General features: G+C 30.2%; 1 protein-coding gene across 1 annotated transcript; it reads right to left on the bottom strand.

The window, feature by feature from the left end:
• Positions 1–8594: 8594 nt before the first annotated feature.
• On the bottom strand, positions 8595–12427 carry LOC130443144 (rhythmically expressed gene 5 protein). The gene is made up of 3 exons (XM_056777635.1): positions 12168–12427; positions 9613–9784; positions 8595–9345 (listed from the first exon to the last, which is right to left on the bottom strand). The coding sequence occupies exons 1-3, from the start codon at positions 12276–12278 to the stop codon at positions 8855–8857; spliced, it is 774 nt and encodes a 257-aa protein (XP_056633613.1). The 5' UTR covers positions 12279–12427; the 3' UTR covers positions 8595–8854.
• Positions 12428–26031: the final 13604 nt, after the last annotated feature.

Genomic DNA, 26031 nt, shown 5'->3' with positions numbered 1-26031 from the left:
ATTATGTTAAAATTAATCTTTAAAATAATTTTTTATTATGTTAAAATAAATCGAAAACGTGGCAACGCCGCCCAACATAAAGTTTTTTCTATTTTTTGTATTAATTAGAAATGTGTTGTTGTTATATCTCCATTAAAACCCAACTAACACATGTTTTAATATTATTAATAAATAATACAGTCCACACATCTACAATTAGTTTATTTGAACCAGCAAAGAATTTTAAACAGAGTCGTTGAATTACTTTCAAAAGATATAAACAAACCTAGAATGTATGCGGGGCCCAATAAAATAATCAAAAGAGGTTTAGTAGACGGTCTTGGTACAGTAATAAAATATATTTCCGGAAATTTCGATCAAAACGACCTAATAGAAATTCAAAAAACCTTCCAAAAAGTTAATGACCGATATTAGAAGTTACATACGTTTGCAGGACAGATTACTCAACGTTGGTAAACAAATTTACGTGGAAGTCAAATTTTTGAAGAAAACATACTCAAAGAATCGAATACTTTAAATAACAGACTTAACAACGAAATTATTATCCATATTCAGTTAGAACAAATTAGGAACCTAAGAAACTATATTTAAATTTTACTTAGAACAATATCATTCAGTAACTAAGAAACCCTAAATGTAGAGTTAATTAAACAAAAAGGATTAGAATAAATCATTAATTTTTTACATACTATTCTTTCACACGATAAAATTGCTTCTGATATTCCTACTTTATTAGAAATAATTAAAATCAATCTTATGTTTACTTGTAACTCTCAAAGTTCCCATATTAGCCAACGAATTGCTCCATATCCCCATAATTATCCCTATTTCTAGCAAAGAAAACAATATCCTCCTACCCCTGTACACATTCACAATAAATTCTCAAGGATCAACAAAATGGACAAACGAAGAATGCAAGAAAACCTTCTCGTTCTGGTACTGCGAGAAAAAACCTCACGAAGACCCTTGCAACTTAAAAGACCTCTCCCGCAGCAATTTCGCGGAAGTAAAAAACGACTTTGTACTTTTCACACAACTAACTAATGGAAATAGAATCATTTACTCGAATAAAATAACAAGTTTAAACGAAGACTGCAAACACAATTTTAAATCATTAAAGATTTAAAAATATAACGTCATACTAGGAAACAGCAATTGCATTTATTCATTCCAAAAACACATCTGGACATAATCCAATAGAACATTTAGTCAAGAATGGCTCAGCTTCAAAGAACCCATAGAAATTCATAACAAAATTAATATTAACAATTTACATTTGGAAGATCCAACCAAATTGCTCCCACAATTTCGTGAACTTGTTAATTGTCCATCGAAGCCATCTAGGAATAACAGCAACAATAATTTTTATTTTAGTAGCCACACTATTTTTGTATTTGTACAAAAGATTTTTTAGAAAAAAGCAAGAACGATACCAGGGTGAACTAATGGAATTACACCAATTCCTATTGAAACCGAAGCCACGAGGATGTGGGGGAAGAACGAAGAGTGGAGGAATCATATAGAAACAATTACATAATTCAATATAATAAAGTGATGACAGTGCAGTTCATACAACTTATTTTCTCGTAGTGAAACTTGATCATAATTTTCTAATGTTATCAGTAAACATGTATAGAAACATACTGTTAACAAATATCTACTATTTCTTTTATATTTAATTGTATTCAGCATTTCTAGTTTTCTCTTAAAATCTGAGAATATTTTTAATGTTATCAGCAGACATATGTAGACATCCTGTTAATAACTATCATTTTGTTACACTTTACTGTAATCAGCATTTTTCCATTTATTTAATATTTGTTAATTCATTGATACAGTTAGTGTTCATTCTTTCACCTATTGTTGTAGTCATCGAGTACTAAAAGTTTTTTTAAAAATGTAAATCTTTACTTTTGCAATTTAACTCCTGTTAAAACCAAACGTGCTTACAGGCAGGTACATTTTACTCTTCTATTTATGTTTTATAATGCAATATTCAGTTGTAGAAAGTTAACGAGGTATAATAATGATTCTTTCTTAAATTCCAAGTAGGTCAGCAATTAAGTGCATCTATCTAAATAACGGCGTATATTGCCGTCCGATTTATGTTTCGATTGCCTTTTATCAAATACTTTCTCGCATAAGATATACATATTTTTAAAAGTATTTATAAAAATAATAAATTTATAAAATGATGTATCTACGCCTATGGTAGATCAAACAAAATTGTCAGCAAGGGTTTGTTTTTATAATCTGCATTTGATATTGGAAGAACTATAACATCTTTTGACTATTATGATTAGATAATCAGACAATGATACAATTGCATTGAACAGTAAAACTTATTTTAAACTATCAGATCTGTTAGAATCTATCCATACGTAAACCTACGAATATTTACGAATTATTTTTGCAATAAATAATAAAAAGTTGATTTAATTAAATATGCTAGGCTTATATTTTGATGATAAAAATGTACTAAATACGAAATAGGTCGGACTCTTTTAGTTTATTCATATAAATATCCCTTCTGGTTTTTCCTGAGGAATTAATATTTTTATATATATTCCAAAAAGAGCAAATAAAAATGTTCAGGCGGTATCCTCAAATGAAAATAAAGCCATAAGATTTGTTTCATTATATCTAATTGTTTTCTGTTTTTTAAAACGCACATTATTTTCATGTTTTCTCTGATAATTTATACGTAGTACAAAATGATGAACAATGCACATTGCGAATCGTGGGAACTTTTTTTTGAAACTGATTTAATTTTATATTAGAATCAGGATTTTCTGTACATGCACATAAGTAAGTTACGACGATTAGAGCAGTTCATCTGCTCTTGGTAAATCATTTTTCTTTCGATTCTTAGATGGATCCAAGGAGAAAATTTGATATATTTAGATGATACAAATCAAAATGAAGCTGTTTACTCCTCAATTTAATCAAAAGCTTCCATTTTATGCCAGAAACATAGATTTTCCGTGAGCCACATTTTCTTCGCTTTTTTCGCGAATTATTTGCAGTCAAGTGCCCATACATGGGACAGTTACGAGTTTCAAAGGTAAAAACGCGGCACAAAAAATTGAAATAAAATAATAAAAGATAGGTATACATATTGGTCTCGACTGCTATTTTAACTCCACCTCTTCAGTTTACCATAGAGACAATATTTTTTTTTATTTTCTAAAACTTTCCCCCCTAACTTGGGACACCATTTATTTTATTATTTGCACTATGTTAGGACTGCTCTAGCTTACTTGGGACATAAAAGATTTACATATAAACTGTTACGTTATTTACAATTCAAAACAACAAATATTTAAGCTCAGAAAACTAGTTTTTAAGGCTTTATTACAAAAAATGCTACAAATATAATATAAAAACTTGACAAAAAAAGAAAAAAATGAATATTATTATAAATACAAATGAAACTATTTCTATAAATTAAAAGTGAAGTCTTTTTTGATTGTTTGACTAAAACAAAATCGTTCTTCTTGTAGGTTGTAAGCAGGTCGTCACAATTATTCATTTCGTTGGTAGGAATTGGCTGAATCAGTTCAACCTCGCTGTCTGCAACCAGCAGCTCTTCATTGATTGCAATCTCTTCTGCTATATTATCGTCGATCAGTATGGTGAAATCATCTTGGCCAATTGATGATGAACTGTCATGCAGTGATATGTTATCACTCTCGTCTTTACTGTCATCCTCATACCTTTTATTTTAAATGCCCTTTCGCTTCCTTTTTTTTGTAATAATTGGTTTAGGATTGTACAGAGGAGGCTCATTTGTGTCATCAATCTCCTTACTTTCACCAGCCTCGCTTTTGTGCGGATTCAGTCTCATTTTTTCTTAGTTAGTTCCTCAATTACATTTTCTTCAGCTAAACTCTTTCCAGGTGTTACAGATATCTTCTTGATACAGTGAACGTGATCCGGACTACTATTCATTCATGTGGTAGGTGATCTATAAAAGCGTAAATACATCTAAATATCAATATTCAGTGTTCCATTTCCTGTCCCTTATAATAGCTCCTAATCGCTTTTTCATGTATCGAAAAAGTGTCTATACTCGATCTTGTATGATTCTATCTCATTTTTCAGTGAGTGCCGTTTTGAGGTCTAATGTAGTGGCTGGTGCAGGATTTCTAGCCTGAACATTTCTCACAAACAACAAAAAACAAGATATTGCCCTACGGAGTCTCCAGTATGTGGACAGGCATTGTCCTGCATAAGGATGAAGTTTTTGCTGATGAAACCAACGTAGGGCACGACGCGATCTCCTAAAAGTTCTTCTATGTAGCGGTTCGCCGTTAATCCTCCACCACCTGTTTCAATAAACAACTGCCTGGTTTTTGCTTCCATTGAAATGCCCGTCCAAGATATCCAGGAACCTCCTCCAAAAACCACGTTTTTTTTATACAACACTGCATGAATCTTTATAGGTCTTCTGTTGCCTCCTTCTCTTCTATCGCTACCATGAACGCTACGATGCTGCCTAAAACGCAGGAGAATGGATGTCAGGTATCTTGAACGACAGGGCCCACCATTTGGATAGAATTATAAGAGAGATCAGTAGAAGATAGAGCAGAGCCGTTAAAAATTATTCGAAGCTTAGTAGTTTGACTTTGGTCCCGCAAAACTCGGTAAGATGGGTTTAATTTGGGGTCAGTAGCTGGAGTTTTTGGTTCAAATTTAGCTGCTTTAAGTCTTCTTCTGACTGTCGTTCAGCCACTCCCCGCATTTCTTTAAGTTCTTGTTGGAAAAGTTTGACTTATCACTTAAGGTGTAACTATGAGGTTCGGAAAGTAATTCGGGTCCTGTCAGGAACTGAACATAATAATTGAGCTATAACCATTTGATATTATCCTATCCACTCCAGTATATTGTGGGTAAATGTTGACGGATTGTTTCGTTAGTTTTTTTGAACTAGATTTTAATTATTATGACATGGTTAAGTTTGATTAATTCTCATGAGTAGCAAGATTGATAGATTTCTAACGCTTGTATCTTTTGAAGTTTTGTATTTTTTTGTTGTGAAATACATGTGTTTTAATTAACGTGCGAAAATAAAACATGGAAATGCGTTAATAATTGTTTTAAATTCTGTAGAAGAGTACAGAAAAACTTGATCATAGATTACCAACTCATAATCCAGAATTGGTATCAGCCTTCGACTGCTGTGCCGCGCTGTTTGGCATCTCAGTGATTATGGAAACAAAACAAGAAAAAAATGTTTAAACGCAGAGATCACACATAAAGGTTTCTCTTGGAGACACATTGGCAAATGATTCATTAAGCCAATTCTGGCATTTTAAACATAGGATCATGTCTTTAATTATGCATTCTTTACAAAACTTGCAATGCCACTCATTTTTATATTTTTTTTCTCTTTAGGTATTGTTTGGAGATCAAGTTAAACTATACGGTTAACATTTTTCTTTTTATTCAATGATGTTTGCTTAACTTCTAACTCTTTATATGGTCATAGGCGGCTTTGCTCACGTCTTCAATGGTTACGCAAAAAAATATTTTCTCCAGATTAAGTACGAATATATGACTGGCTAGCCTGTCTTTCAATTAATACTTCTTGGCTTCTTAAGCTTCTAGAGCTTTTTTCATCTCCTGACCACTAAGGCAGAAGCATTAATTTCCTATGTTCGACCAGTCCGTCGTTTCATTTTGCACTTAAAGAAAAAATACAGTTACCTCATATCACCCACTTTTCAAAAGAAAAATATATTTTTGAACAGTTCAAAAAAATTACTTAAATTGGACCGGCTCAATTATGGCAATCAATCAGTTGTCCAATTTAAGCGACTACAACGTGTTTTACAAGCCGTCCAATAAAAAACAAATATTATATGCTAATAGGGGAAATAGAGAAACTTACTTGATAACTTCCCAAAAAAGATTTTGCTTAGGATTTTATGCCTTCTTTGAAGCTGGTTCTTCCTTGTCAGCCAATTATTTTGATTGTTCTTTTGGTTTGGGTGTGAAACGGTGAAAAAATAGGGCTATATTTCTGTGAAACATTGGCAAACCCTCGATGGAATCATTTTCACGACGCTGTTTTTGTTCCATTGTGAGTAAACTCGGCACCCATTTTGCGCATAGCTTTCTCCAATGTCCAAATTTTCAGTTAATATGCGATGTAACGCACTTTTTGAAATGCCTACTATGTCTGCTAGCTCGCGCACTTTCAGTCAACGATCGTCCAGTATCGTTTTGTGTCGTCACCTCATTTGGTCAACCAGTGCGATGCTGGTCTTTCCAGGTCGTACGGCCTCGTTTAAACTCTGCTACGTAATATTTTACAGCTGATTACGAAGGAGCAGTCTCATCCAGAGTAGAATCTAGTTCAACTGTTATATTGGTTGGACTAATGCCTTTCAAATAAAATTATTGTTCACATAACGATGATCAATTATTTTCATGTTTACAAATTCACTGAAAACGTTCACTATTGATGGCTACCAAACAAATACTAAATAACGTGATGTCTTCAAACTTGAAACATATGCTGTATAGATTGTGTTCTTTCTAATACAGTAGTATTTTTCAAGCAAGTACCGCCATATGTAGGTCAGGCCGGGTACTTCTGGAACCATCCTCGTATTATCTGTTTTAACCATGTTTAACAAACTTACACAAGTTATTGTTCTTTGAAGTAATTACAATTTTTTACCGTACTCACAATTAGATATATTAACTTTCACGCTCTTACTGTATACTATCCACATTAGATGTAAGAAAGTTATAAATCATTATTATTTCAGTTAAAGTTTAAAAATCCCTCAAGTACATCAAATTTGAATTATAAATTGACATTCCTTAACCTGAAAATATGATCCCTACTGACAGGTGCAGCCGCCAATTTTTAATATTTGAAGTAGAGGCTTGTGATTTTTTTTTATTTCGCAATTGTTATAGTTTTGTAATCAAAAACTAACATAAAATAGTTGCATAAAATGTAAAAAATAAAAAAGTAATGTGAATGCTAATGAAGTGAATATTAAGAACGCTCATCTTTATTTTAAACAAAAATATTTTCCTCCTAGCATTATTAAGTTTCGATGTATTGACATTCTTATATAAGGCTGGGCAATTAACAAAAAATATAATCGATTGTCGATTATATAAAATAATCGATATTCGAAAATTGGAAATAAAGCTTCAAAAGAACGATTCTGGTTTGATTCCTATAAAAAACAAGATAAAGAGGGAGTATACCACTAGGAACATACAGAAGACATTATGGTTTGATTCCCAATAAAAACAAACCAAATAATGAACCTACAGAAGATATTTGGAAGTAAGATTTTGATATTGAATTATCTGGAAATAATTATTCAGAAAATAAATTTTTTAATCGTTAAATAGATTATTATATTATTTGATTATTTTAACGATTGTACGAAAAATAGAGTGTATGCCATAGCCCCGAAACTTTTTAACGACCTCAAGATTATCTTGCCTCGGCCGCAAGCGGTCTCAGCGATAACTGTTTTTTCGGTACGTTAAAAAGGTATTTCGCGTCCTAAGCATACAAATAACTATTTCAGTCTTTTACTTTGTAATAAAGCCACTTAAAAACTCTCTTTTAAATTCAATTAAACTATACCACAACCATTATGCATTTTTGAGAATGAAAATAGGCAAGAAATATTGTATTTTATAAAACCAAATTCTCACAGGATGTTGTCCATATCCATTAATCGATATTTTCCGTATAATCGATATTTTTCGATTTTTTGATTATTTTCTATTAATCGATTACCGATTATGTTTAAAAATATATATCGATCACCCGATTAATCGATTATTTTTTGATTAATCGATTATTTTGCCCACCCCTATTCTTATATACTATAAGATGTTCATTTGTTCCTAGAAAAGTTTTATACCACATGTAAAATCAGTCAGGCTGTGGGGATAAACACAATCGGTAGTACACCACGTAAATTGCTGAATATCTTCATCTATCATTTAAGCGGTTTGGTGGCTGGCAATCTTCTACATTGGTAGAAGACTATGTGAATTAATCCTTTGAAAATACCAATGATGACGCATTTATTCTGGTTGTTTATCTGTAAAATATTCCAGTTTCTTGATAACATTGATAATTTCATTCGCCGCCTTTTTTAAAACTATTTTCTTTAAGTAAAAGTCTGGGCTCAGCAATTTTTTTAATATCATTTCATTATTAATTGTTTCATTAAATAGGCTAAAAGTACTTTTTTGTGTTCATGGCTCTTTACATTTTTGTGACACCAACTTTTGTTTTTTTGAATATATACTTTTGAGCATTTCATGCATAATTAGCTAAATTTTATATTTATGAGAGTAAATTACTCATTTAATGAATTTTCAATAAATTCTTCTGTTAAATAATATACAAATTTTCCTTGGAAAATATATACAGGTTTTTAATAGTAATAGTTTAAAAAAAAATTCAATCAATCTGATGATCCAAACATAAATTCCCCAGTTGCTCCATTTTACCATATAGTTTACTCGTCGTTTAATTCTATTGTTTGCATTATGCATAAACCATCTTATTCAATGGTTAGTCAACATATATAAAATACCAGTTGATTTTGGAATATTTATTACACAACCACTTATTTATAAATTATAAAAATCAAACGTTTAAAACTTATCTCCAGAATAAAACTGGATACTAAGCGAAAATCACAGTCTCTGTGATTTAATTCTGTACCTAAAAATTTAAAATAAATAAAATTCTTGCAAACATATTCAAATAAATAATAATCAGCCATACATCTCTCAAACATACCACAGGAATTAAGATTTACAAAGAATATCACAGATAAGCTATAAGAAACTGAATCTATATGTTAGGAATTTTAATTTGTGACATTTTGTACTGTTTTAAATCTTCATCTTGAGGAAGAGGCATGCTGTCTTCAACGGGTGTACCATCTAAGTAGACTCTAACCACCATAGGGCCAGTGAGAGGAGCATCTTTATACGTTCCTTCATTCATGGGATCTACTGGAGTTCTTTCTGTGGTAGTACGAGTTTCAGAATAATATTCTTGGAACCTAGTGTATGGTCCTTTTTTTTGTGTGCCAATTGCGTTCAACACACTACCAACTTGTTGAGGATATCTTGTGGTTTGCACGTTGTAGAGGTTAAGAACATGTTTAGGTGCTGGTATTATAACTACATTATCAATTCTAGCAGAAGCTGAACCTTGAGAACCAAATTCAAAATCGCTATATGGTTCATCTTCATAACTGTTTGGTTTCGGTGTGGTAGTAGCACGTGGTTTAGGTGTTGTATTAGCCAAGGGATGACCTGCCATCATTGTATCCCAAACTGCAAAGAAAAATATATGGTTATATGATATTTATATAATAATGCCATCATTTGAGAAGTCTCAGCCATTTACAGTAGTTATTACATCGAGCGAAACTGATATAACTTTGTGACAGATTTATTAGAATTGTAATAAAGATAAGATACCTATATTATTATATAAAGCCAAATAAGGTTACTTGAGATTTGATAAATTTATAATTTGTTTGTAGTTATTTTTGTATATTATGTACGAGCATATTTGATCAAAAACTATTTTACACCTACTTATTAAACTGCCACCTCTTTGATAAGGGTCCATAGAGTCCAAATATTCCTCGGGTAATTGTTTCAGTTTGTTCAAACCATATTTCAATAACTCTTGATTGCAGTTGGGAACATTAGAAGAATCGCAAAAATTTTCAACTTGAGTAGCAAACATGGAATACAGGAACGACATCTATAAAAGAAAATTGAAATTAATTTTCACATATTCTGTTATTGAAGTTGTTAGAATAATTAACCATATTTTAACATAATTTTAACAATTATTGTATATTCTAGTAAATTTGTGGGAACTGGAATAATTACGCTTATTCAAGGTGAACCCATAAAAATATTTTCTGTTCATATAAATATACTGTCATTTTGAAAATGGTATTCATACATTATACTGAGATATTTTCAAATAATGAATTAAAGAACCTACAAACGTTTTTGAATTACTGTAATGCTTCAGTCACAAGTAATCTTAATTTCGTTTGCCTTTTGTCGTAGCTTTTCTATTTTTATATATTATTATATACAAATTTATTTGACTTTCTATTTATCCCTTGTGAAATTTTCCAAAAACTATTGATCTTTTTTCTTCATATCTAAGCAAATTCTACAGTGGGCTTCTGTTGTGTAACTGTTTACTTAGTTGCTAATGGTTAGTCATTATGATTTAATAGAAGGTATCAGTTTTTATCTATAACATATGTAATTATAAAACTATTGTATCTATTCATATTCTAGGAAACAACAAGTTACGTAATATATATAGATAACTAATTCAGTTTTATTCGTTCATAAAAAATAATTAGGTACTCTGGTTTAATAACTAATAGTTATAATAAATTAACTGATCAGGAAAAAACTTTTAATCATAAATAAAAGGGATATAAATATGTATTTATTTGTTCTTGTTAAAGTATCTACATTATTTGTTATATTGTTTTTTAAAAAAAATCGAATGACAAATTTAAAGTTATAAATGAAAATCTTAGAATGTTAGAGAGGTATTTCGAGAAATCTTTTATAGATTCTATAAACCTGAAAGGATATATTTTAATTACTATAGTGACATTAACAATTTGTTCATCCATTTTAATTCATACTTTGATCTTGTGTGAATGATTGGATGAATGATTTTGAATAAAATCACGAATGAAATTATTAAAATGTAAACAGAAGTGTCGAAGGGTCGAAAAATCTCGAAAGTGGGTACTTTTGACCCATGAAAAAAATATTAGAATGAAATAAAATACAAATAATTTTTTTTCAATTTTTCATCCAATAGTTAATAATATAGCGATTTAAAAAAATCATTGTTTATACCTGTTTTTCAATTGCGCTCACCCAATTTCGAGATAGTCATAGAACCTTTTTTCTAAGTATTTCAATAAAGAATAAAAAAAAGTTTGTCTGGTTGAAAAATAACAATTTCTTGCAATTGTTTAAAAAAATTCGGTTTAAGCAAAATGGCACAGGGATGCTCCATGGCAGCATGCATTTATATCATCAGTAGAGCAATTTGAAGGGGATCGCATAAAAAAATTGGTATGTGTACCCATGCGCCTATTTCTCCTGGACTATATAACATCAAGAAATCTTCAATGATTTTTTAAGATTTAGTCTTCTTATGATTGTATTTTCAGATAATGTCTGTGGCTTCACTAATCACTTTTTCGTTATTTTAGTTTTTGAATCTTCATTCACTTCTGTTTGCTTCTTACAAATTTCACTCTAGATTCTATTAAGAATCATTCATCCAATAATTCACACTTAAATTGAATTCTCTAATTGGTAAATCTATTCATTAGTTTAAAACCAAAGATTTTTTTAGATTTAGTCTTATCTTTTAATATGAGTAATACAGTAAATATTTTTGATAAAACTTTTGGTTCCAATATCCTGAATATTTTTATTAGATTTTTCCCAAATAATCTTTTCCTTAAAGGATAAGGATAAGTCATAAGTCACCATAACGTAAAAACATTCTCATTTGGCAAGATCAAATATATCCTTTCAGATTTATAGAATCTATAAAAGATTTCTCGAAAACTCTCTCTAACAATTTCATTTATAACTTTAAATTGGTCATTCAATTTTTTTTTAAATTTTTCATCCAATAGTTAATAATATTCCTAGTAGATATTTTGAAAAAATCTATTATTTATTCCTGCTTTTCAATTGCGCTCACATAAATAAGAGATTTTTTGATCCTTTAGAAATTCCTTTCTCTAAAAATATTACTTTGAGCAATTTGAAGAAGATCGCATAAACAAATTGAGGTGGAATAGTTTTTGGTACTCATGCGCCGCTAATATTGAATTTCAATTATCAACTTGTGTTTAGCAATTTTTTATATTTAACCGTTGAATTATCTATTATTTAATCTGAGAAATATTTATGAACGTCGAGTTCACTTGTTTTTTGTATGTATTCAGGTACAAAACAAATAAATGACTCATATAGTAAAAATATGATCTCAATCGGATGTTACACGATGAATTAAACACATTGCATTCGAATAAAATTACTATTCAGTTAAAACTACACATTTTTTGGTAGGTACTCACTTTTTCTTGTTTACTGAGATATTCCCACATTGGTATAGCTGAAGCCTCAGAATGTTGAATGAGCACAAAAACACTTAAAATAATTCCAAAGCGATACATGTTTACGAACATTTCGCGTAAAATGTATTAAAAAGGATGTAAATATCAAGGATCGCCTGCTATGATTCTCTCAAGCTTTCACTTCGAGCGAAGATTGTATTTTGTTTAGGAACTGACCGCCTCAATTGTTTTATAGAAGTATCATGACGTCACGGAAAACCGGATGATAATCGGAGATTCCAGAAGATGGAGTCCAAAGTTTTTTTTGTTATACGGATGAGATGCGATGTAAATTAAATATAGCGTATTAGATGTTTTTTGTTGTTGGATTTCTCAGTTTCGTAAATATAAATATGCTATAAGTCGGTTGTCCACATTCTTTAAATTCCTTTGCAGTTTATGTAATAGATAGACGGAATTTTTGTTAGAAATTGAGACGGAATTTCATATGAAAGTTTTAGTAGATTATTTATCTAAGATTATTTATATATTCGGAAGTAATATTGCATTGTCAGAAATGTGTAAAGGTTTTAATACATTCGTGAATAGATTCAGCCATTTTTTTCTCAATTTGATGTATGTGTTTTGTTTTACGTATCATTTGGGCTGGTTGTTTGTCTTGGTATTTCAGCCTCAGATAAGTAGCGACTAATAACTACTGCCTCTGTATCCATCACAGAGATGCCCCTTAGATGGAATAATTGCAAATTTATAGCAATAGTGCATATGGCTTCCTGAAAAATTGAGAGGAAGGCACTGGCAACTGAAATGAGTAGTTGAAAATTTATAGATATCACATACTAATTTTTAAAGTGGCTATAGTAAAATTTTCCGCTCTCTGAAAATGTAATGACCCGTATTATTTCAAATAGATCAGTCTGTAGATAATTCTCTATTTCTAATTCATTTAAAAAGTTTTTGGTACTTTTCATGTGATACACATTATGCCGGAGCTTACTTAAATTACCATTTTTTCCTTCTTAAATGTAATCATGCAACACCTACATTAAGATGAATATAATTGCGTGAACTAATCCACTTTAAATAACCTTTGATAACTTATATATTAACAACTATCTCATAACAAGGTCCACCTTCAATACAGTAGCAGAATATTATAAGGAAGCTGGTGCAGTGGAAGGTTATTCAAATCAAGGCCTGTAGCAACTGAAGACAAATCTGAAAACTGGAATATAAAATTTGTGTCCGAATTTAATTATTTAAAACTCACTTTGTATTTAATTGAATGTATATTAGGTTGTATTTTAGCCACAGAATTTTGATGCTGTTCATATAACAAAAAACAGAAAAATATCTCAAACATGCGTCTTTAAAAAAGAAAATTGAGGAGTATAGTAATTCTATTTTTACTTGAAGAAGCAAAAAATACGGTAGCACAAATAAATAAGTGTGAATTGGTTATTAAAGCTTTTCAAAAATTAATTTACAAATTGAAAAAAAAAAGATTTTTTTGGTTTTCATAGGACAATTGGCTTAAATTTTGCTTTAAATGTTTTTTTTACCAGCAACAACCTTTTTAGAAAGAAAAATTAGAATTTCAATTTTCCGCATTCATAGTTAATTTGAAGTATTACATCTTCGCAGGCGTTCATTAAACATTAATTCATTAGCATTAGCTTTGTATTGATAATTTATTTTCTATATTATAATTCATTATATACAGGGTGTTCCGGGACTTAATGCAAAAAATTCGGGAGTAGATGAAGTGAAAATAATGGTGTGACATAAAAAATTCAAATTATAATAATAAATAGCGAAATCAGAACTTTCAGTTAAGTATATTTTCTAAATTATACATACAAAAAAAATTAGTTGGTTAGATAACAACTTATCAAATAAAAACAAAAAAAAAACTAAAATAAATGTTTGAAGAAGTGGGCACCTTAAACGTCCGGAGTCTACGGAGGACATTTCTTCAAATTTGGAAGAGCATTTGTTTTATAGTGTCACAATGGAAGTTTATTCCATCCATCAATTCGCTTCCTGTGTTTACCGGTGTTGTATATACCAAGCTTTTAAGAATTATGGGAATTAATAAAATCATCTCGTGTGAAACCAGCTTTATTAGTAAACTTTTAAATAACCTCCGGAGGTGTGTATAAGTGCAAGGTGCGCATTTCGAACATTTATTATAGTTATTTTGCTTTTATTTGACAGATTGTAGGCTAACCAACTAAGTTTTTCTATATTTCAGTTTTTTCCTATTGCAAGTAACACGACAGTATTCAACACAAGTTTCAATACAAGCTGTAAGTATTCTCAATAAATGATTTACAATTTATGATAATTTTCTTCAGACAGGCAAACAGTTTCTTTTGCATGTACAACGATCTAAAAATCTACATATATCCTGATCCATAAATTTTATCGAATCAATCAAAGGGTACCTTTTTGTTAAAATATCGATTGAAAAATTCATTTTTGCTATGTTTAGATTCTACAGATTGTCCCTGTTACGGATTGTTAACCATTGGGCATGGGCTGCCCCTGACCTTCAGATAGTAGCGTAGAATTATTTATTCCGTCCTACATACTACATGAACATACGTAATTATCCATTAAAAATTCATAATGTTCGAATGTAAATTCAGAAAATATACTTGATTTCTGACTTCCTAACTTTAAAGGCATATAACTCAAAAACAGCATTATTTTCACTTCATCTACTCACTCCCGAATTTTTTGTATAAAGTCCTTGAACACCATGTATATCTCTACTAAATATAAAAATCTATCTCCTCAATATTTTGCCATGACTTACTTCGTTACGAAAACACCTAAGAATTCATCCTCAAATTGTACGCAAGTCTCAATATTATATAATTAAACACATATTATATACGTGGTATGAATTTTTTATTTACCTCTCCATTTATATTGTAGTTTCTCTAATGATGGGAAGAACATTTCCTGAAAGCTTGGATTTTTAGTTTAATAAAGAGTTAACAATTTCCAAAATTTACTTCAAGCTCCAATATATAGGTATATATATATGTTGAACAATATATATATATATATATATATATATATATATATATATATATATATATATATACATCTAAATGTTCTTGATTTTAGGTCTCTTCTAATTCAAAATTAGTTTTTTTTTTGATAGTTTTCAAAAGAAAGATAAATTTTGACGTTTCGACTTTTCTTTAAGTCTTTAGTCTTTATCATTTAGTCTTTATGATATTGAAACTGATAATATGTTTATTTATATTGATCTATAGATTACCTTCATCATGAATATCAAAATAAGGATAAAATCAACTTTGTTCTAATAAGAAAAATTAATTTTTCCTTGGTTTCCACATCTCAAGTATATTAAATTTATTAGAATTCACAAAATAGAGCTATAAATTTGATTAAAATTATTTAGATCTTTTTTATCATTTATAGCTTTTTCGTTCTTATGAATGTGAACCATTTCTAAAAATTCCCTTTTTCGTGTATTAGATTCAACAATTTTTGAATCTTTATAATTGAATTTATGTTTTTTTTATATTTCATGGTTCGTTAATGCAGTTCTATTTTTTTTACCGTATTGATGACATCTTAGTCTATTTTCCAAATACTGAGATGTTTGCCCTATGTAGACAACGTAACTAATATCACATTTATTGAAATAATTCCATAATTGTTGGAAAAGTCCTTGTACATATGGTAAGAAAAAATGTTTTATGTTTTGATGTTTCGTTTCTGTTTTGTTTTTAAATTGATTGTAGTATCTGTTTATCTTTTTCTTGAATATGTCATTTATCATTTTTTCCGGATAATTATTTTCTTTCAATGTAGTTTTTGCTTTTTGAATAGCTAAGCATCGAAATTCAGGATCTGATAGTGGGATAGGTCTATCAGTCAAACTTATTATCAGTGATCTTTTTTGTGACATAGGATGACACGAATTGAAGTTTAAATATTTTGAGGACCAAGTTGGTTTCGTATACCATTCTGTTCTTATGTTATTAAAGAAAAGTCGAAACGTCCTTATGTTATTAAAGAAAAGTCGAAACTACAAAATTTATCTTTCTTTTATAAATATTTATATATACAGGTTTGTCCAACGAAAAGTGTGCACCTAGCTTTTCTCGTTTTTTTATAATTAAATTCAAAAATGCTCGGACACATCGATTTTGCTTTTAAGGCAGACACATTTTAAACATATTATTCGATTTGCACCTTTAACCCCCTAGCGGAGGTGAGTAATAACCCTCAAATTTTAAATGGTAAGAGGGGTCGATTGATATATCATTTGAAAGGGCACACAATTGTCTTTCTAGTGATACCCTATTTGTTGAATTTTACTAAAACAGTTAATGCGAAAGCGGCTTTAAAGATATTAAGCCGAAATTTTTGGTATCAATGGAAAATACAAATAAGTTTTATATTTATTTATTTTTAACATGCTTTGTAAAAAAAGTAAACTAGCCGTTAAATTGATTTATTAAAACCTTACATTAACAAATGTTGAAAATATGACCCATTTGATTCCATACAATAATACACAATAATACAGATTTTTTTTCAAATCTATTTCTAACATTTTGTAGCATATCAGGTGTTATGTTTCTACACTCTGCTGTAATCCGTTGGCGAAGATCTTCTATGGTCTCGGGCTTCTTGACAAAACTTTTATTTTTTTAAGTGTCCCCAAAAAAAGTCTATTGGCGATAAATCCGGTGACCTGGCAGGTCAATCCACCTTCTAGGAAACCGGTCATCTAAGAACTGTCTTACAGGAGCCACATAGTGAGGAGGTTCTCCATCTTCCATGATCCAATTCAACATGCCCTAACACAGCGACTTCCACAGCTTCATTTCTGATCGGTTTCTGCGGCTGGTGTTTATTTTGAAAATAAAGTTTAACTATTTCAACTCATTCTGGAATGGAATAAATACATTTATTATGCAATTTTGGTCCTTTGCAAGTCTGTTACACATCCAAAGCAAATTTGTCCTGCCATGGCACAGATCCCTCACCATTAAAATAGGTACAAAATTCATTTTGAACTTTTTTGGCTTCTTCCAAAGTTTTGCCCCCAGAACGTCGTTGTAAGTGATGCATCTTTTCTGCATTACATCGTAAACCTTTTACTGTAACACCCTCGCTGGTATTTTCTCGATCAAAAACATCAGGAGGCGCATATGTTGCAGACTGCACTTACTTCTTGGTTTTCTTTTCCTCTTCACACTTGTTGCAAGGCAAGTTATGTACATATACCATAACAGTAATTCCTCCATTGCTGGAAAGCACTTCACAATTCACCTCACACAGGAGAAAATACTGACTGACTTGAACGAAAAGTCGGTACGTGTAAACGGACATGCGATATGCGACAAATCGTTACAACTTGTCAACGACGATTTGTCGTTCAATTTGTCGTAGGGTGTAAACCCGCCATAAGATACACTGTGTATATAAATTCAGTCCACCGTTTTGTGATTGAAAAGTGGTTATATAAATAAGAACATTACTATACTATTGAAACTATAACATGTAATATAGTTTCGAATCGTGTATAGAGCTGTATTTGAAATGACCTGATTCAAGGGCTATAGTTTGTTGATAGGAGACAAAGTATAATCCCGTGAATAATGCAACTATATCTATTCCCATTATTTTTCCCATATACTCGTACTAACTTTGACAATATCTACCTACATAATAATTACATCTTACTTAGCAATTTGGTTACCGATGAATCATATAGTTAATGTACGATGATTGTTTATGGACCTAACCGACGTCTCGAAATAGAAACTAGTCATGGGTATTCCAAATATAACCGTTCTTAATGCGGTAATACAAGGAGGTAGATACAACTGAAAAGGATATTATGAATGATCAAAAAATGAGATTTCTATTAAAATAACTGGTGATTTTAGGAATGCATACCATGTTTATTGTTGTTTTGATAGATTCTCAATGCTAAAATTTTACATGGCTTTTTTCATATCTATTTTATCCTATTTACAGGATGTCCGTTTAACATACATAAATAAAAAAGTATACGTTGTGAAAGTCTAACTATTTCATTAGGTTTCTCAAATTAATGAATATATTTTTAAATTGTAATCAGAAATGACAAAGTGATATAAATCTATTTTTTGTACAACTGTTGAAAACATTTCCGCAGTTAAATGTTTTTCTTACGAGAAACTATTTTTAAAAACTTATTCACAATTATACAACCATTTTACAATTTTGAATGAATTACATTAATTTCAATAAGCTGAATTAATATAAGCCCATTGGATGAATGAATTAACAAAAACTTATTAAAAGATGTTTACAACAATTCCTATTTTATATTGAAATAAATGCTGACAAATGTTTACGAAATATGATCCTTTGCGTATTAATTTTTAAAATAATTTGTATTTTTCTATATGTAAGTTATTTTTCAGATCCTGTTACTTGGCACCTCTTCTTTTTTCAGATTCAAATTCTTCTTTTCTTATAAGTCTTCCTCTAAATTTCCGAATTATTAAAAATATTAAATTAATCAACAAATTATTGTCATTACTGAAAATAGTCCAATTATCGTATGATTGTGGATTTCTTATTTCATGATATTTTTTCATTTTCGCAATTTTGCGAGATTTTACTTAAATTAGGTGATTTATATACACCCCACAAAAATTATCGCATCACTGGTATTTTAGGATATTTTTAATACTTAATTTTAGTTTTTTGGGACAATCTGTATATGTATGAACTTAATAGATATTTCTGGTTTCTTATCATGGGCAAAAAATATCACAATTTCTTACAAATTTTATTGGAAGCAAAAATACTCGAGTAAATCATTTCTGTCTTGGAGAATGCATTGAGATTGAGAACTTTCTAAGCAAATTGTATAGTGAAAATTTAAATTTCTTTTGTTGATAATGGATGTGCCTCAACGTTTAACAAGACATGTGACGAATGAAGAAGCCGCTAGAATCATCGTGCTCATACAAGATGGCCGCAGTCAAAGATACGTCGCCGGGGTAATTGGAGTTCAACAAAGCACCATATCCAGAGTTGTTATTTACTATCAAGAAACAGGGCAGCTAACCAGGTAGATGATCGTTATTTGAGGTAGTAGATGATCGTTATTTGAGGTAGTAGATGATCGTTATTTGAGGTAGTAGATGATCGTTATTTGAGGTAGTAGATGATCGTTATTTGAGGTAGAAGATGATCGTTATTTGAGGTAGAAGATGATCGTTATTTGAGGTTAACGGCGTTAAGAATTAGGCATACCACCGCTCAAAGGCTGCAAACAGATCTGTTGGTTGCTCGTAATGTCCGAATAAGCCTACAAACAGTTCGAAATAGGCCCAGAGAAGCGGGTATATGAGCCAGAGTGCCAGCTAGAGGTCCACGTCTTACCAGAGAACATCGAGTAGAAAGATTGGAATTTGCTCGAGAGCACACAAATTGGAATATTCAAGATTGATTCAATATTTTATTCACGGATGAATTAACATTTTGTCTGTATTTATCAGATAGGCGTGTACCAGTATATAGCGACGTGGTGAACTGAAAGCTTTGGTGGTGGCTCTATCATGGTTTGGGGAGGAATTTATTTCGAGGGTCGCACGGAGTTAGTACCAGTGAATGGTGGAAGACTAAATGCTGACAGGTACATAACCAACCCCATAACTAGAACCCAATGTAGTGCCCTATATGCCTCATATCGGTGAAAACTCTGTGCTAATGCACCATAATGCTCGTCCACACGCTGCTAGAGTAGTTCGGCAGTACTTAGAAGAGGTCGAGATACCCAGCCTGAATTGGTAAATTCAGCAACATCCGGCACCAATAAGAACAGTAGATGACCTACAAAATGTTCTTTTTAAAACATACCACAAGGATACGTTCAGAACCTATTTAGAAGCCTTCCAAGACGAATGGAAGCTGTAATTAGAGCGAGGGGCGGCAACACACGCTATTAGAAATTCATTGGCTGGTTTTAGTTTAAGCACCGTTCATTTTTTTGTATAGATGTTTTGTACAATTTTTTTGATATTTTCTATGTTTTGGTAAATCAAACTTTTTGTCCTCTGTAGATTAAACTGATATAAAATACATGTTGCGAAAGGCGTATCTATTGGTGTTTCAATTCGTAATAATAATAAAATAATTTTTGTCAAATTATTGATTTTCGTTTCTTTAATTTGTGTATAGTTGAAAAGATTTCGTTTTCTATTTGCATACTACAATTTCCTGTAATTCTGATAATCGATGGATGTTTTATTTGTAACTAGCGGTCTGAAGCACATTTGGATAAGACTTTAGTTTCTAAAGTTGGAATTATTAAAACTTCATTATTAATTACATGTTCTATTATAGTTTCTTAAAGATTCACATCACTGACGAAACAGTTTGTAGGAGAGCGGCCATTTAACAGTTCTATAGTACAATTGTCTGAGTTTAAATTTTTCTCTACAATAATATTTTTCTTGCAAAATAATTCATTCCTCTTTAATAAAAATGATTTCTGGAGTCATGGCCCAGTATGTTTGAGTAGAAATAAATACTTTTTGATTTTGGATAAATGGAAAAATTCAGAGGTTTGAGATTACAATATAGGTATATGGATAGGAAAGATTATTTTGGATTTGGAAAAGGCTACTTGAGAGATAATATGTTAAAATATCATTAAATTTTTGGAATTTGAATAGTATTCAAATATTTCATTCATTTCCAAAATTTCCTGACTAGAGATTACTGAACTATGGATTGTATTTAATTTAGAAAATCTAATATATTATCAATCAATATTATCAATTGGTGTAGATAGAAAATTTTCACAATCCAGATTAATGGGTGAAATTGTAATATTAAAGGTTATGAAATTATTTAAAGTTATTATTATTATATTTTCTAACGATATATGAAATTTCTCTAAATTATTCTGATGTTTCTGTTAGGATAAGGTTAGGTTAAAATTTTTGTTGTTTCCATTATTTGTTCATCTAGGTTATGGTATGAAATAGGATTTGTTGCGTTTGCTTGTATTAAACTGTTTCTTAAATTATTATTTAATTAATTATTATAAGAATATAAAATATATAAAAAAAATTTTTTAGATAAGCATTATTTCAGGAGATTTCAATTAGCAAAGACTTCATTTTTTTGAGTCGAACATCCAGTATATTTTTTTACCATCTTATAAAACTATTTTATCTGTTTGTATTATGTCTAGAAATATACAGTCTAAAATTGACTGTTTTTAAAAATATAGCATTTTTAGTTTATGGCTTGAAAATATTCACCTTTTTAACAAGTAAACACTGAATGTGACGTTTAAAATACTTTTATTTTTTGTGACAAGATCAAACCAATAATTTTATACCTTCAAAAACTGACAAAATAAATAGGATATCTACAAAACTATATTAAGCAAACATCACATTACCAACAAATGAAATGAAAATATCCATAGTTTTATCAAGTAGCCTGTGAATTTTAAATTTGTACAGTTTAAGTCAGAGTGATTAGTTATTAACTAGACGTATTACAACGAACGAGGAGGCAATTAAGATCATAAATTTTCTTATACAAAAATTGGCAGATATGATTTTTCTAATTGGTGCCTCGCACAGAGGATCAGATCAACATAAATTTCCAGAAAAAATATCCAAGAAAAGAGACATTGGAAAATTTGCTTCAACGATTTACCAGAACAGGTAGTGTAGCATACGAAAAAGCGAAATGTTGAAGAATGCAATGTCACAGGACAACGAGATGAACGTAATGTTAAAAGTTACGGAAGATCATCATATCTTGACACGGGAAATATAAAAAACAGAATGCACCCTGACCGTATACAGCGAATGCAGAAACTATTGAATGATGAATATGAAAAGCGGTTAACCCTCTGTGAGTGGGCTCAAAAAAATTTCAGCAAAACAGAGATTTTTTCAATTTTGTATCAAACAAGGCGGTCATTAAATGTATGGGGTGGAATAATTGGAATAATGTCATAGGCCCATATTTCTTTGAAGAAACTGTTAAAGTTTATTTAAATTTCTCACAAAGCGAATTACCCCACTACTTCAGCAATTACCTGCTCATGATAGGCTGCCAATGTGGTACCTACATGAAGGTGCACCAGTTCACCATACCCAACCGATCAATACACATTTAAATACTGTTTTTCCCGGACGATGGATAGGTAGAGGAGTACTCCATAAATGGCCACCTCGTTTACCGGACCTTACAAAAATGGATTTTTTTTTGGTTGGGTTACGTCAAATAACAAGTGTACAAAACACCCACGACTACTAAGGAAGACATGAAGAATAGAATTAAGGAGGTTTTTCGAACTGCTGATATCAATATGTTACATCGTGCTAGTAGAGCTCTTGAAGATCGCATACATTATTGTATGGAAGTAAATGGTATTTTAAACTTTTAATAAAATAGTTATCTAACGTTTTTAGTTTTTTCTTATTTGTTGTTAGTTATTTTTGTATAGTTTATTCATTTTGAGTTTTGTAGATACACTATTTATTTTATTACAGTTTCTAAAGGTATAAACTTACTGGTTTGTTCTTGTCACAAAAACTAGAAGTATTTTAAACGTAATAATCAGTGTTTACTTGTTAAAAAGGTGGATATTTTTAAATCATAAACTAAAAATGCTATTTTCTTAAAAACAGCCAAATTTAGAGTGTACGTTATCAGATATAATTTGAAGGGATAAAATAGTTTTATAAGATGGTAAAATAATATACTGGATGTTCCATTTAAAAAAATGCTAATTGAAATCTCCTGAAATAATGCTTATCTAAAAAACACCTCGAACTCAAAACGAAATTTTTACTTTGTTCAGACATTTCAGCTAGCCTTTACCTTCGTACTTACAAGTTTAGTTACTTCTCACTAATAACGTTTACTAGACAGTATTTATAGTGCACAAATTTTCGTCAGATCTTCATATTTTTCGCTCCAACTAGGCAACGTCACAATTTATGAGAAAAGAAAAGAAAGGGCTAGATGCAGAATTTTACGATAAATTCGTTAGTACACAAATCTACAGGGTGCCCAATTAAAAAAAAACTATTTTATGTTGTCATGCTTAGGCTGAACATCTTGTATACCTCAAAATATTTTAGAAATGTGTATCTCTGCAAATATAACAACTTTTATTTAAATATTTTTGTTGTAAATTTTATCTTAAGTAAGTTATTGCACTTCCACACATTAATGGGCCACTTCGTATAAGTGAACATGATCCTAAATTAATGGGTAATCAAAGGTTATTTATTTGTGTTATTTGTACATCTTCTGTCTTGATCTTCTGATAGAATGTTAGAAGTGTATTATTAGTATTGCCAGCTTCATTATTCCGTAACAAGTTTTATAAAATAACTTTAAGTTTTCCAATTATATTTTTATATGTTCCTCTATCTGCTTATTAAAGTATACCAGAGTTCTTTATAATTTCAGCCTTTTTAAGTAATTTTTTATCTCTAAATTTAGTTCTGACTTAGTACTTCTTGATTTGAAAAGAGGGGTGAGTTATTTCTATTTTCATTTCTCTTATTAATTATTGTTTCTTCATCTTCGCCATTCTTATCTCTAATTTTTTCATACATTAATTTTGAACCTCCTTTATCATTCGGAATAAAGTGAGATATTACTAAATGATCAACTAAATCAAAAGGATCTGAATTATTTATACGACCTTTAATTATTTCGAAGGGTGTAAATTGAGTAACAGAATGAATAGAATTATTATATGAATAAATTGAATATTTCATAAATTGATCGGGTGTTAAATCTTTATTAGTTTCTCTCAAACAACGAGAATGCTCAATTAAACTGAAATGAAATCTCTCAACAGATGAATTAGAGTTATTATTTTTTGTTTACATTATATTACAGAAATTCAATTTTATATAATTTGCAAAAGTCTTGTAGATCATTGTTTTTGAACTCTGAACCACAAATCACAATCAGCTGTTATTTTATACGGTAGACCGTGATGAGTTATGTAATTTAATAAAATAACAACAGAAATGTGGTTTATACTTTATACAAGGAGTTGGCATTAGACCCTGCACAACTGGTAAAACGTAAGCTTGAGAGGAAAACTGTTTTAGGAGGTGGAAATATAACAGGAATTGGTCCAATATATCTTGATCATGGAAGCAAAGTATTTTGGAATTACAAGAAAAGATGTCCAAATAATGGATTACAATTTAGCTCTAAGAAACGGAATTCGGCATCCTTTCAGCAATGGTGTAGCCGGTGACGCTCTGGTTGGACGGATCTTGTCAACGCGAAGACCAGCCGGCACGTCTTTTGCTAGTGCGCTAGGATTCATAAAATCAATGTACAAGACTTCTTCAACCTTTTGGAACCTGAATACTGGACTGCGCCAGTTGAGTGTTTTTCTCACAAAAAACTATTTTTAAAAACTCTTATTCATAATAACAATTTTATAATTTTGAATGAATTACATTAATTTCAACAAGTTGAATTAATATAAACTTATTGGATGAACAAATTAACAAAAAATAGTTAAAAGATGTTTACAACCATTCCTATTTTATATTAAAATAAATGCTGACAAATTTTTAAGAAACATGATCTTGCCTTTTAATTTTTAAAATAATCTGGATTTTTCTATATGTAACTCCGCATTTTTATTGTTAACTTTTTTTCGCTGTAAAAATAATTCACAAAATAAACATGAAATATTAGTTTTTGAGGATTTATTCCTAACAGAGTTGATTATTAATTGAATATTTATTATAAAACAATTTACATTCACTGCAATAATAATTAGTAGTGAAGTTTAAACATTTACTCCCAACATAAATTTCCGAAGATGCTGCTGATTTCTTGATGAGTTGATTCCACAATTTTAATAGAAATTTTAGTTTTTTTGGAAGAAGATAGACTATTTTTCAATATTTTGCTAGAAATCTCAATTTGGTTATTTAAAATATCTTCTACACATGTTTCTGATACGGTAACAGATTTCCAACCACCGTGACGTTTTATGTACTTATTTTTTAATAATATGTTTTTGAAGATGTAAATTCAAATTCACAATGCAAAACATGTTTATATACGACAACCAATAAAATTAAGTATCCAAAAACGCATTTAAATACGTGAAGTTACATATTATACATACGTCTACAACCGTGCGAAACACGACAATGCTTTTAAATGGGATGATCATTATAACACTCCTTTTTATTTGTATATTTATCAAGCTACCTTAGATAATTTTGTGTTGTATGTGAAACGTCATCGTCAGTTTTGCAGAATGTTTTTCAAATTTTGATTGTTAAGCTAAATAATAATGGAAGAATCTGATTGCATGTAATTACATTGCATGCAATGTAACTCAAAACCTGCTGCCAGAAGAGTTAAGAAAAATATACATCTAGCGATTTGTTGGTATTAGTAAAAAAATAAAAAAATTACACAGATAATGTTCTTATTGCATATTTCTCGGAAAAGTTAAGTCAATAGAAACCATCAACGTTATCGTCCCATTATCAATGTTGAAAAACACCACTACTTAAATTTAAACAGTGATATAAGTGAAGTTTATTATCTCCATAAAACGAAATCAGAGAGTAATAGCCAAAAAAATTTCACAAGGAAACAGATTTTGAATTTTATATATACCAGATGATGAATTTCTGATGATGGTAGGCAATAATTCAAATACAATTATTAAAAAGAGAGGTTAAACTGTGGTATACATCTATTATAATAGTGCATTGTGTTGTGTGTGATTGGAAAAAACGCAAATAAAAGAATAGTGGTTAGAGCTCAATATAAA

This window comes from Diorhabda sublineata, chromosome 4 (assembly GCF_026230105.1).
Source record: "Diorhabda sublineata isolate icDioSubl1.1 chromosome 4, icDioSubl1.1, whole genome shotgun sequence".
Taxonomy (NCBI): Eukaryota; Metazoa; Arthropoda; class Insecta; order Coleoptera; family Chrysomelidae; genus Diorhabda; species Diorhabda sublineata.
Note: the sequence above shows the minus strand (reverse complement) of the source record. Positions and strands in the feature narration are given on the sequence as shown.

Coding starts and splice junctions, on each gene's coding strand:
- LOC130443144 (XM_056777635.1), bottom strand. CDS start 12,278: ATGTTCGTAAACATGTATCGCTTTGGAATTATTTTAAGTGTTTTTGTG. Junction 9,785..12,167: donor ATCTCAGTAAACAAGAAAAA/GTGAGTACCTAC, acceptor TTTCTTTTATAG/ATGTCGTTCCTGTATTCCAT. Junction 9,346..9,612: donor AAGAGGTGGCAGTTTAATAA/GTAGGTGTAAAA, acceptor TTTTCTTTGCAG/TTTGGGATACAATGATGGCA.